Raw genomic sequence first — 15,830 nt, 5'->3', positions numbered from 1 at the left:
TTATCAGCTACAACTAGTTAGTAAGTGAACCGCTTGCCGACTAATTTACTTACACCAATATTGTTTTATGGACAGACTGTGGAGGCGCTTTTACAGTATCGTGTCGTGATTTAATTTTTTGTGCTATTAATTTTATCACATTATCTTGCCAGTGACATACTTCGAACTTGGTTTAAGTTAGTGTAACCATTCGTATTTTGAACATTTAATCTGAAGTATCAATTGATAACTATTACACTAGACCACTGTAACCAGAAACCAGATGTCGACAAAAAGAATATTTTTCAACTGTAGGATAACGTCTAGTTATATCTTTAATTCACTAAAAAATTTTAAAAATGGGATTTAACACGTGTTAAATTATGGAAGATACGATTGAGTGTAAAGACACCTATTCTGTACCTAATTAATATCTGGTATGATTATATATGTATATATTAATAATAATTGTTATATTTCCAATATTTCGATAACATATTATTTTACTTTTTCGGTATTATAAGAAGAAAATAGTATAAAACTATAAGATGTCATTCACATATCGCACTAAGTTATAGATATTTTACCATTTTGATCGACTTACTGTTACTACAATTACTTATAACGTAAATTCTTTGTCTCGTTTTTTCGACGTAAGATACACTTAATTCCTACCTACCCACTGTTGATAACATAACGAAAATAACTATCGAAGTAAATCGAGTTACGAAAATACGAGTTCAACGATATTGTTTTTTTGTTTTTACATTGCACATTATTGTTATCTCTCATTATCGCATGCAGGGATACATCGGAATCAGATGTAATGGTTCGACGCGCGTTCCGCGATTCCGGAAGTCGTTAAGTTGTTAGGTGATGGTTGTGAATTCAACCACTGTAACTTGACGAAAAATGTTTAATTAAAAAAAAAAAAGGGAATCGGCGAATATTTATTATTCTGACTAAATGATATTAGCTAATAATAATATTTAAAGTTTGTATATTTTATTTAATTTTTATGCATAACAAATTTAAACAGTGAAACCCGATTGAGCACGATCCCTATTTTGGAACAACCCGATTGAGCAGTCAAAGGAATGCAACGTTGCCAATTTTTATATCCAACTACAACCAGGCTAACATGCGTCTTTTGAAATACTCAGTCATATACATAAAATTGTACAGGGAACATAATACAAATATTAAAATTACATCTATAAATTAACTTTTAGACTAATCTGCATAGGACGTGAAAGATATAAATATTTGTAAATAGATTTACTTAAATATTATTTATTATAATAATTATTATGTAATTCTTATCCTATTTCATAATTTTTTTTTTACATACACTTTTATTTAAAATTATATTGAATATTAGGTACACCGTTAAATTAACTTTTAGACTAATCTGCACAAGACATAAACTATATTTGTAAAATTATATTATTTTATACTTTTATACAATTATTAATACTTGATTAATATAAAATAATTCCTGCTATATATCATTTTTTTTATTATTATTCTTTTGCTGTGTGGGACGGCAATGTACGTATTTCTATGCTTAATCGTATATTTTGGATTTCTATTGTTTAATAGTATCTGTGCTCAATTAGGTAATGAAAATGGTATGCTTTGTTCAATTGGGTTCCAGCCGATTTAAATTATATTATATTATTATCATTTTATAGTTCTTAATAGAATACAATTCCATACATATAAAATGATAGAAAATTAATAGGTATACAAGACAATAGGTAGGCTAACGAAACCGAAAGGAATATCCAAAGAATAATGACGTGTACAATTGATCAAGTTTGAGGAAGAACGGGTTTTAGTATTCATCATTATTACGTTATTCTATACGACCCCTCAAACATATTTGACTCTCTCCTTCGTTTATTATAGTCCTACATGTTAAAATGACCCCAAAAATTACCCTAGATGCTTAGGTATAGAATATTTGTAAAATCATCAACACTTATTGAAACGTATAACAAAGGCAGAGATATAGAAAATAAGAAGAAAAAATGTGTTATCAACTTAAATTTGACTTGAAAAATTATTGATAAATAAACAAATAAATCACAGTATAGATCACAGTTCAGTTGCATTTACATTAAACAATACAAAAATATTATCCAGAATTTTATTTTACTTATTTATATTTAGAAATGTTCAAATCTTAGATCATGCCTTAACGTATATTATATAATATATTTTAACGATATAGAATAATCAATAAGATATTATTTATCAGTTATCCTTATCAGTTTATCACTATAGTCTAAAAGACGTGTTGTAATCGAAGTTTTAATTGATTAAATACGATTATAATTGACATAAAATTGTTTATAAATATTTATTCTTAACACCAAAAACTTATGTATAATAACTAGTACATCAATCGCACATTATTTAATAGAATAGGTAGGTACGTTTTAAAAATTATCTTTTACCGGAATTAAAAAGCAACGTTAAGCTTAAACACGGATTTTTTTAGGGGAGGGGGTGGAAGGGATAAGTTGAATAGATGCAACCCATGGACCCGAGATTTAAAATTACTTAACAATATCTACATACATAGGTAAGGTTAAAACATAATTTAATAGGTACGAATCTTTTTTTTCTACTTGAATTAAATTTCCGTCAAAAACAATACCATCCAATATATTTTGTTGAAACTATTATTATTTAAATGTATGTATTATTGTGGGATCGAATAAATGAGCGGTGTTCTAGTCAAAATAAAATGTAGAGGTGTTTTTTGTGCCATCCGCAATCACCGTCTACGATCGTATTCATATATACAAACGTATTCGTATCTAAATACACACACTCGAATCGTAAATTATGCGTCAAAAGTTATAGTAATAGGTCAATGACGAATTATAAGTCGAAAACAATCGGTAATATCAACCAAAAGGGACTCTTAACAAGTTATGTCCAACATAAATTCGGTGAAAAACTAAAGTTTGTACTTGGCTGAAAATCGGACACATTGTTTTTATTTGCGACATGATCCGATATACATCAATCGCCAGACTCTAGGGATTTACGTGGAACACACGGTGTAATTATTATTATGTGTTCGGGTATAGAACACCACAACGGCGAGTACATGACGTTAAACCTTAAGAGGGCATTTCACCCGCATGAGTTGTCTCCGTCTTACAAGTGCGTAACATTGCAAAAACTATTTTCCGCGGGAAAGAACCGAGAAAGATACAGTTATAAGTTACTAAGAAACGAAATTGCACAGACAAAATTCTCCTTTTTATGTGATGAAAATTTCGTAGTTATAACTGTATCTTTCTCGGTTCTTTCCCGCGCGAAACAGTTTTTGCAATGTTACGCACTTGTAAGACGGAGACAGCACATGCGGGTGAAACGTCCTCTTAATAAGTAGTTAAGACTGTTAAGAGTGCACAATATTTTAATGGACACTATAATTTTTATTACAATATTATAACGAATAATGTTATTGTTTTCTACAAAATGTATTATTAATTAATCAAATTAAAATTTCTTTTTTGTATTTTTATTTATAAAATATGATCATCCCTCAATGTAAAAACCTTGAAAGATAAGGCAATCCATATTACATTATCTTATAATATATAATTAAGGGGGTCGCAGACAGTCAGTTATGTCAATTAAAATATATTAATCTGATGTCTATAATATTTGAGATCATACTTGTGTATCAGTCATGCATAAACCTTTGAAAACTGATATTAATTGCTAATATATTTAATTGAGATCGATCGGGCAACTAGATAAATTATGTACTCAACTCCAATACATATATATAATTATGCAATTTTGTAGTGTATATTTGTTGATTATATTTATTACTTACACAAAATTAAAATTAAAATTGTATAATATATTAAAAATTCATATCAATTTTCAAAAGTCTTAACGCATTATTAGATTCATCTGCAGGATTGACTAAAGGCATACGCACCTATATCGTTCACGAGGATTTCGCCGAGGTGGTGACTTGTACGTTGTACGTGAGTGTGACTAGAGCACTCAGATATTTATTATTTGACACTCGTCACACACACTACGCGCAAAACCAGCTACATGCACTTAAAAAAAATGTCTGATTGAAATCCTTCAAAATTCTGTTCACAATCCCCTTTGAGATTTTTTAATTGTTGCATACTAAATATCTAAATATGGACTGGACGTGCATAGCGAACCAAGCAGGATTTTATCAATAACGTCTAAGGCCTTAACCCTCGCCAACCAATAAGCAAGTTGGAAAGAAAACACGAGAAAAATGAGATAGAGACGGATGGACAACTTGATTAGAGAACATAGAAATTGTTGGAATTAACTGCTAGAAGCTGCGAAACATCTACAAGGCATTACATGCAAAAAAATAATAAAATATCTAAATACTATAGAAGTGGATTCACATGAAAAAATTAAGTCATAAATAAACATGGTATTGTTTTTATTTAAGATAATCTCTTTATACGTAAAAATATATAAATATATAACAACTTTAATCAAATAATGGGTGTATTTACATTAATATCGTTGGGAGATACTTGCAGAATGTATGCATCATAATAGTAGCCAGAAAATAATAATTGTTAGGTAAATCATCAAATAAAATAGTCTTGAAAACAGTTACTAAAATAACTTTAGTCATTATAACGTATCTCATAGATTTATTGAATTGATTTTGTTATTTAATGTAAAATTATTAGAATTATTTCAGAACGAAATTCTTAGAATAGTTATCAAATGCTTCAGTAATTGAATCGCTTTTAATTTCTTATTATATTTATCTGCAAATAGTTTCAAATTATTCGATCAAGTCTAAAATTACCGATGTCAATAATAGATCGACTAACCATAAGGTTAGATTTAATCCATGTTACAGAATTAATCTGTTTATTTAGCCTTATACCAAACGTTGATTATATAGAATAATACCCTAATTAAAGTTTATTTTTATGCAACCCAAAACAAATATCTAGCGGGAAACATAGAACCAACAACAACACTCCAAGTCTTGATTATTATCGTAGGTTACTTTCTTTTTCCGAACGTATCAATTTAGAAACGTATTGTTGGATTAATGATATGATTTATTAATATAGTTTTACAAGAGTTTTATATTTAGAAGTTTATAACACATTCTTGAAAATACGATGGTGACACGTTCACTGTAGTCGGGTTTAACATGTAGGTAAATATCCTTAAACGAAAATACACTAACGCGTAGATCAACAAATATATATATTATTATATTATTATACTATAAATTAATGTACATTTTGTATGGGGTAATTACTGAACTTAATTGGCACTAAATACTTTAACACTAGGTAATCAGGGTTACTATAAGGACTCACGCTGGAATTTTGTTTAGACACAACAGAATATTGTTAGTAATATATACCAATATAGGGTGGTTATTGGTTACAGGAATAAAAGAATTTATCATAACCAATACAATACATGTTTGTAACTATATACACAAAAATTACTCGTCAGGCGGGGATTCTGTGGTGGCTTCAATCGAATTAATTATATTATTTTAGAGTAATACTTCACAGAGTGAGATAATACCAACGTATCCGTGAACTGATGAACACTAAAACCTAGTTACATTTTTAATGTATTTTACATTAATTGTTAATTTTTTCTCGTCTGAACTCGAGTTAAATATCTAGTATAATATTTTTAGTTAAAAATTAAAACCAAATTAAAATGATATCAAATTTGATCTCGATTTTGATTGGGTTATCTAATTTTTAATTATAACTTATTTTTGAATCTTTTAAATTTTAACCTTGATTTAAAGAACTTTCAAACGTAATACTATATACCTAATAATATGAAGCTAATATTATAAAATACATATTTAAAAATAAATATAATATAATTTATACAATGAACACGAAAAATAAAAATAATACTGTAAATATTTAAGTACATTAAACATTACATGCTATAAATAACAAAATTAAAGAAATACCAATCACAATATTTTAATATAAGTACCTATATAATATATATATATGGATCAGTAATAGTTTTAGAGACGAAGTTAATAAAAAAAAATGTATATGGTTCATAAGTTCTTGTAGTTTTCGTTCTATAAATTCCGCACTGATGAACAGGGAAAGTTTGAGAGAGTCAACTGACCAAATCACAACCCTTGTAAATAGTTACTATGAAACTTTAAAAAGATTAGAATTTAAAAAATATCGAATTCCATGTCAATTTATATTTTAATATTCTAATTCTAATTATATCCATTGACTTTTGAACTGGAGTAAAAAATAATAATAATGCCAAGGCTTGCGCAATCCTGGAAATCTATTACTACAGGTGTGTTAAGTCTGGATGTCCGTACAATGTACATACAAACACATCACGTCATAATCGTGCGATTGTTGTAGAGAATAGACGACACCAAATCAAGTTAGTGTGAGGGCAACCGATATTTTAGATATAATTAGAACACGCGTACGTGTGTGCTATTGTAATCGTTAGGCATATAAATAAACGGTTTCGGGCCGGAATAACGGACGATATACGACGACTGCAAACGATAAGTACGACACACTAGCAGTAGCAAGTGCGAAAAGGTGCGGGGCGGCAGCGGCGACCATTACGCGTTAATGGATCTGAAAAACTCGATTTGCTACAAGGGCCGTCGTAGTGGCGTATTACCAAAATAAACTCGCAAACGCAGTACATTAAGTACACATTTTTATATTACATACTCGCATAAAATATCCAAGTAAATTATTATAATATTACATATCATTGTACATCGCATCACGCCTAAGTCATACCCCCAGGGAAGAGGTTTGGGTAAAAACGTTCGAGGGTGTGCTAAGCAGAGAGACACGACAAATAAAATAATACGCATGTAAAACGTTCATCGGCCTGGGTGGACCGGAGCACCATCTATACCGCAGATACGCATGAACGCGACGAACAGAGCGCGTCATTATTATTTTTTTTTTTACTTAATATGGTGCCAGTGCCGTGGATGTACCTGCGATTCAAACACAGAGTACCGCCGCGTGTTGTTATTATTATTGTACCTATTATTTATTATTATCATCATCACAGTCGACGCACTAGCGCGCGCGCGCAATAGGACGAGTGCAGTGGCGGTTGGTAGTGGTGGTTGTGGATTTCCCTACGACGACGTAAGGTATGGGTTTGGGAGGGTCGGACGAACGGACGCGCCTTTGTCGACGAAGTCTGCCGTCGTCGCCCGGTGACGTCACCGTCACACGCGGATGATGATTTACCACTACCACCACCACCACCGCTACCTACTCATTTACCAGGCGAACTGATTATTCGAAAAAAAAAAATCATCCCTGCACTCTAGGAACGCCCCCGCCCCTAAAACGAAAGTCGCACGCGTAGATTTCGCACTGTGCGTTACACACCTACCACACGACGAACCTAAAACGGAATGTGGTATTATATTGCGGAGTGGAGAGTGAATAACCCAAAATTGAAAATATTATTATTACGAAGCAAAAAAGTTTGACGGTCCCGTAGTGTGGCGTTAAAAAATAGGATATCGAAATAAGGTAGTCCGGATCGGGCGAAAAGACGGGCGGCGGCGGCGGCTGCTGCTGTGGACGTGCCTCCCCCGTGGGTCGTCATGGCCGACGACGACGATGCGAAACACGCGCACGCGTGCGCGCTAAACACATTGGTAGACGCCGGACACGGCGGGTGGCGGTGTCGGCGGCCGTGAAAATGAAAACTGAAAACACACGGTACACGCGCTTTCGCGCACTCACACATACGATATAATATCATATTAGAATTAATAATAATTAAACAACATTTTGACATAATACACCGATATCGAAACGTGTGCATGACGTGCTACGTCCGACGATATAATTTTCCCAATTTCTACCACCCGTACTCGTGTACGCTGCCGATAATAACTACGAATACCCCCCTCCCTTGCACGATCATTACTATATTTTCTCGATTTTGTGACGGCATAATGCAATATGATACTATTAAATTGGTAATATAGTAAAAGTAATACTAATAATTTTTAAACAACGCATTACAATGACAATTCACAGTATACGTATAATCTTTGCTCACCAGACTTCTCGTGGTCAAACCGCCACCGCAACTGTTGCTGTCGTCCGACATTGTTTCGATGACACGTCGTACGGGTGGTGGTGGTTTACCGTCGTGTGGACTGTGCAGTGTGCCGCAGAGGTTCCGCTGTGTCGTGAGTCTACACTTCCGGTTGTTATTCGTCTCCGCGTCGCATGTGCACACAAACGAACGCGGCACGACGCTTACGATCGCTCTGGCGGTGGTTACGAAGAAGACGCTATGACGGGGCGAGGTGAATTACTGTCGGCGAGGAACGTCAGCAAAATCCGACAACTGACGAGTGTCGACCGAGAACGCGGCGGACATACTGATCGCCCGATCGTCGCCGTCGCGCCCGTCGCGGTAGTGCGGTGGTGGTGATGAGGCGTCGGTGGCGGTATGGTGGCGGCGATATACCCGGCAGGCGGCAGCCCGCCGCAACACTGGGGCGCACCCTACCGGCCACCACCGATACCAATCGGATTGCCACACGAAAACATTACGATTATTATTATATTATTATTATTGACTATTGTAACTTATTAGCTATTTATTATTACTACTATCCAATTAATTATTAATTATTATTATTATTATTATTAAAATAACATATTTACTACGCTATCGTTTTACGACTACATTACAATATCATAGCTTATAATAATTAATAATATTGTAATTACGTGTACCTAAGAGCCCTAAGAACCAATCGTGTACTTGTGTATTAAATTTATAAGCGTACAAATAAAAGAACGGTGACGCTATTCCGCAAATTATAACAAATTGTATTTTCCCCGAACTCGTCACAATCACCAATGGTTATTTTTGAAATTATTACAAGATATCAAGATCAACCTATATCTGGTAGTTTGTTAAACTATAATATTGTTATCGTTTATTTCTTCTACATAGTAAAATCGGTGTCCCTTATTTAGTCTGTGATTAATAATCCGTTACTGGTTATCACTTACCAATTACTCCATAATGCAATTATTATTATAATTCATATTTTTATTTATAAGTTATAACCTAGTAACAATTATATTATAACTATCAATTAATGTACAACGCATCGATGATTTAAAGATTTTTTTTCCAAAATAAAATTTAATATTTTCCATAAACTTATTTCAGAACACAATTTGGACGGTTACTGCCAATTTCCTAGGGTCAATATTGGACATCAATGTCCACAATCATGATATTGTGATTCTCATGTTTTTCTTTATTATTATGTAATACTTTTACTACTTTTGGCTTATTCAAATTCTCTACTAAGTCATCAGTGCTCATTATTAAAGAATTTTTTTCTTGTATTATTTACTTAAATATATTCAAACATAGCAATTTGTAATGAATTAATGTTTTGACGAAATTACTAATATTCTATTAGTTTATTCATCATTATTTTGTTTCAATCTGTGTGTAGTGTAGACTATTAGAAGAGTACTCTAATATATTAGTATTATCTAACTTTATACTTAAAAAATGCTGTAAATTCAACAAAATCTGTAGTCTGATAATCATGAGGGAAATTCTAACTATTTTCAAAACTTATCCAACTATAAAAATAGGTTTTATTGCAACAAAACAAGTTCACGCAAATTCAGTAATCTCATAAAATAAAAATTATTGGACCTTTTGAGGTGGAAACATTTTTATATTAATCGAAGAATACAATATTCTCAAGGACGTATCGCCACCTTTGTACAAATTACTAACCTATAGACTACGAAGTATAGAACCCTATTACAGTCAGTTGGCTCATTTGTCTGTGGTCTGTTTGCCTCTTCACCCGCCTCACGCTAAAAATTAATTGCCATGGATACCAGAGTACAAAATAATAATATGTACATTTTATGCCATGTTAAAATTGAATAACTTTTGTTGTAACTAATGTAACTTAAGGTATGTAAGAGTAAGATGATCTTATAACTTGTTATATAATGTTAACTAAGATGATCTTTAAGATGCTTCAACACTTAAAATTAATTAATGTGAAACCACATAATGATTGATGAGTTATATTACTTTTCAATTCATTTGAAGCCCCACACAGTCGTGTTACGTGCACACTCGTAGAATTGTTTCGTATTTATTACAATTTAAATTATAACTACACGTCTAAATATAACGCATAATACAATAATTATTATAGATTAATGTAATTATTATTATAATTCGGATTTGTTTCATATGTATACACTAAAAATATATTATATTACATGAATAAGCTCAATTTAATTTATGCCTATACATTTTTTGAAAGTGTAGGGGTTGTAAATGCAATTTGAACATTTTTAATTATAAATATTTTAAAATATTATTTTATATGATCATAACTATATAACTGATTAGCTATTTTGTTGCGGAAATGCGGACACTGGACACTAAAGCTATTAAATCGTTAATTATTCAACTAAGACAATATTGCATATAATATACAATATACATTATACACACAAATATTTACGGCAGTATCGATATATTGTATATTTGACATTTGTAAGTAAATATTTTGATGCACGCCATTTATTGAGTTGTAACTAAATTTACCGTTGTGAGTGTATGACCTTCACACTGTTACTTTTACACTATATTATACGTCTAAAATTAATGTCCATTTCTTTTAATATTTGTCTACTTAAAACGTGAAATATTATTTTCCTACAGTTATAATATTTATTTGAAACTATTCTGGTATTTCCATGCAGTTGCCGGTACTTAATTTTATCTAAATATATGATATTTTTATAATAACATGTTAACCAAACGATATTTATAGAATATTTTGTATTTTTTCATTATTAATAGTTTTCATGAAATATATTTTTATACTTTCCGTGGTTATAGTTCAAAAATGCTCAGTGTGAAATGTCTTCAATATAATCATTAATGATGCCTATGTCTTTTAGGGTCTTAAGGCTGCAACATATTATTGTACGTAAATTAATAGTTAACTAACCTTACACACGATGCATGACGTGTTCTATAACGACTATAACCACACGTCCGATCACAAACACAACCCGATCCGATTTATATTTTCCTCAATTTTCAATTCCTAATGATAATTTTCTTCAAAATATTTTGCCGTCATGAAAGCATTCCTGACAGATATTTACCTCAATTTAACTGTTCCAAACGAAAATTTTCCCGAAAATTATTCCCCCCCCCTCCACCACTAGTAACTAATAGACATTAAATTGCTGTTTTTACCGTCAATCTTTTGTAATTTACAACCACGTATTATTTTTATCAAATGTTGAGCAGATAGCTACATAATAAATGATACCTATGCTGGCCACACCTAAATTTAATTATTTAATATTCAAAACTAAACAAAATATTAATTATTATGTGCACAACTTTAAAGTGATTACGATTTAGTATTCTAATTTCATAAGGCACAGTACACAGTATTGAATATTATGTATCGATAATTTTAGAAATCAAGATTCAAGACCATATTAAATAAGAATACACTAATGACTAATCAATTATTGATTATAACTAAAAAATCAACAATAAAAGTCAATGAGACTGTAATGTAGTATTTTTGAAAATTATGTTATTTATAAGTAAAAATAAAAATATACATTGAACATTTAACGTCAGTTACTATTTTTTATACAATGTATTCTTAATGATGCTGCATAATATAACATTTATAACCATACTAGTAGCCAGTAGTATAACGTAAAATATAATCGAACGCTAAAATATAAATTTCTTATTTTTTTTTTTTCACAAAAAGGTATATTAAATGAGTTTTATTACTTATTACTTTATTAGTTTGATAGATACTTACCACTTTTAAAACTGTTGTGACAACCAGCTTTTTAGAAATGTCTTTAATTTTTCAAAGCTTTTCGTTCGGTAATTTAATAAAAGAAGAAGGTTACTCATTAGTCATTTTATCATTAATACTATTCAATAAAATATGTTCAAAACATTTAAATATTTAAAAATTATATATTTTTATGCACGAATAACATAATAATTATTGTTTTCTTCAAACATTTTAAAATTACTAAAAAAACGTTGATTTACATTACGAAGGTGCATAAATACATTATAAATACATTAATAATTAGTGATTTACCTTTTATAATAAATGGTTTATATAAATTTTACGTATATAATCCGTATAATTGCTACAGTGATTATTATAATATAATAACAGTATGATGGTTAGTTAGATAGTTGATGTACCTATAAACTATAATTCTCTTATATTAAAAATAATATTTAGGTAGTGAATTCTATAACATTTTTATTTAAATATTAACATACCATACCTACTACCTAGATTTGTTAAGTAATTAAAATAAAGCATAATATTATAATGGCCGAAATCATTATTTTTAACTAGTTTCTTAAAATGGAAAATATAATTCTTCTGTCTTCTTCCTTTTGGTCTATAATAAGATATTATACTGAAATACCTCTTATTAAAACCGTTCAATATGAACCTCTTCGCTTGTTATCTATATTTATACATGTTAAAATAAATACGGCGAAATAATTATAAAACGGATTTGGATTGTATAATAATTATTTACTTAAATTAAACATCGATAGACCAATAAAACTAAATTATTAACAGATAGTTTGATAAAATACTGCAGTAGAAGCCAGTGAGCGATTCGGTTATTCAATTAGTTGAAGAATTTAAAATGTAGACGTGTGAGGTTAAAAATGTTAAGATGTCGAGAAAAATAAAATGTTATGCAATTTAATCTCAACTGAGGCACCAGAGCAGAAAAAAATGCCATCGTAAAAAACTTACTTTTGTACTATCAGTAGTACTCAGACTTCATTAGTCGTAGTAATTTAATTGACATAAAAAAAAAAAAAAACCCCGAGAAGTTGTACTCAAAACATCTCATAACAGTATTTTAAAATTTATTTTTAATCCAATTTGATTAGCATTTGAAAATTGTAAAATAAATCAATATAATAGAAAGATTAAAATATCAGTAATCTATTTCAAGATTTTTTAGTATAAATTCAGGAGTTTATTTTGATATTGTACATGTTTATACAAAACTCGAGGACTGACTGAGTACTATTGGAACTAAGTTTCCGGAACTTTACTTGGACGCACTAGTGAATAGTCATATTATCTTATAATATGCTTGCTCTTGTGAGTGTTTAGTGTCTATATAATGGTATAGAATCTATATCGTACTCAAAACTCATTCAACCAAACCGTATGCACAAGTTATCAGCATCGGTACCAGACTAAAGGTCGAAACTGGTTATTTTTATAGCAGCAGCCCGCGATTTATAAATATCAGAATATTGTCGTTCAAAATAATAATTGACAATTGTATACTCGTATATGTCCAGAATGAATAATATAATTTTTTTTCGATTTTATAATTTGTATTTTTATTATTATACTTTTTACGCAAACAATATTATTAAACCATGTAGAGTTGTTATAATCAGCAAGAAAATGTATTATTTAAAAATACAGTATAGTATAACAACATTCCGGGGTGCCGCCAATAAGACAGTGTCTTACCCTCTCCTGTCCTATTTAATTTAGTTTTAATTTTATCTCATTTGTTCATTGTATTACTATAAATAAAGATTGTAAATAAATAGACTTCTTTTGTAAAAAAAAAAAAAAATATGTAACAACTTACTAACAATATATTATACTATAGATTATAATGGTCATAGATCTGTAAAAACGAAGATAACGCAACGGGATTAGGCGGGTTTAGCTATCTATTCAAATAGTACATTTCGATACAAAATATTTATATGATTTATTTTCGAAATGAAAACATTTTAATTCAAATCACTAAATCAGTATAACAATGCAAACATGACGTATGTTCTGAACTATATAATGGTCGATGCACAATGCAATCGCAGTTAACACATTTATTATTTTTCGATAGCTAAACCATGGTCCATAAGTACCTGCATATCGTGATTATTTTAAATTATTCTACTAAACATGAATAAAATAAATCTCAAACAGAAATGTTATGGAGAATCTTCCATATCAAACGAAATCTGAATAGTTAAAACAAAAAAGAATCGTTACAATGTTTTTAAGAATACATTTGAATAATGTTACTATATATATTATTATAATATACCATATTATAATATATACCGAGATACCGAGTGATCCATGGAAAGCCGGTTTTCCACGACTGGTGTGCTTGCCGAGTACATCATCAATATTCAAATTAGCAAATCTTTAGTGTCAGTGACATAGCAATAACTTTTCTGAGGGGAAGGTGGGGCCAGGGGCAAAGTTGGTTTAATTAAGAATTTCCTATACATTTTAGCATACTCGCTGATGTTGAGTTTTTACATTAGGTTTCGGTTTTTGAAGGACTAATGACTACCTTGTGTTGTAATATAAATTGTGTTTGTAACAATTATCATAGACTATAGAAATAATTTTTTTACTTTCTCAAAATTTGGTTGGTCTATTATGAAAATCTTTTATTAGTATTTTACATGCAAAAAATAAATGTAAAAACAGGCCACCTAGTTCACTACCTACCGCTATCCTGCGGTACTATCAAACTGTTATTTGTTACAAACACTTATATGTTACAAAATAATTTGTATTTTGAATATTCACAAGTAATATTACCATGTCCTTTATCAGTTCTTCACATTCTGGACAACAGTGACCAGTAACTAAACTATATGTGTAACGTTCCAACTGCAAGTCTGCATGAAAACTGACAACTAATTAATTACTAAATAATTAACTAACTAATATCAAAAATATTAGTCCCATGTACACCAATCGCGGGAACAATGCAACACTTATTATTCCAAAAACTATTATTTTTTGAAAATATGATTTTTTTTCTATATTATTCTAAATCGTTAAAATACAATATTTTTCAATAAAAGATAAATTGCTTACTAAAAATCTTGTACCTACACTGTAACTTGTAAGAAAAACGCATACCTATATAATTGTAAGATCAATATAATATATACATTCATTGGTGATCGGTCGACATTTAAATAATTTGTGTACATTTCTTAACATTAGATAACTCAATAACAAACTGCTTTTACCTAATTTGCATAGTAAGGGATCAGAAAAATAACAATTTAAAATTGACGCGAGAAAATATACTTTTCTTAAATATAATGATATTTTTACCTATACAGGCCATCCGTGAAAACGGAGTATACCGACAAAATTTTTTTAACACTTTATCAATGATGATAAATGATAATATATTATATTACTTAGTTCGACAATATTATATTACAATAATTAGTATAGGTATCGAATAAAAAATACTACACCATGATATCCAGATTTAACTAGGTCAAAACAAGAGTCATTCACATTAACATTAACACTTTAAACGAGTCCATAATAAAAGCGTGTTTAATCAACATTAAATAATTAAATAATGATTAAAATATATTAAAGAATTCATAAAATATTACAATGACGGGTAACTTCGTTGCTATTGTATCAACAATTATACGGCACCTATAATACCTCTCATTATACATGTGAACAATTGAAGTCACTTATACAAAAATAGGAGAAACAACAGTTTTAATTTTTTTAAAGTGCCTACTAAATGCCTACTAGCTATGTCTGTTTTATGTGTGTACACTGTACATAACTTTAATTTAGTTTTATTAAAAAGTTTAAATTTGTAAATATATAATCATTAACCACAAAACATTAATTATGAAAATGTTGA

At 30.1% G+C, this 15,830-nt stretch overlaps 1 protein-coding gene across 1 annotated transcript in view; it reads right to left on the bottom strand.

The window, feature by feature from the left end:
- Positions 1-8,452, bottom strand: part of Kdm2 (Lysine demethylase 2) — a 30,793-nt gene extending 22,341 nt beyond the window's left edge. The window contains exon 1 of the mRNA XM_089227980.1: positions 8,110-8,452. Coding sequence (XP_089084106.1) covers positions 8,110-8,160 — 51 coding nt within the window. The 5' untranslated portion in view covers positions 8,161-8,452. The remainder of the gene's footprint in view (positions 1-8,109) is intronic.
- Between the last annotated feature and the right edge of the window lie 7,378 nt (positions 8,453-15,830).

The sequence above is a fragment of the Diuraphis noxia genome, unplaced genomic scaffold (assembly GCF_037042655.1).
Source record: "Diuraphis noxia isolate RWA-SAM2 unplaced genomic scaffold, SU_Dnox_SAM2 contig0004, whole genome shotgun sequence".
In the NCBI taxonomy this organism is placed as follows: domain Eukaryota; kingdom Metazoa; phylum Arthropoda; class Insecta; order Hemiptera; family Aphididae; genus Diuraphis; species Diuraphis noxia.
This window is presented reverse-complemented; position numbering and strand designations above follow the sequence as displayed.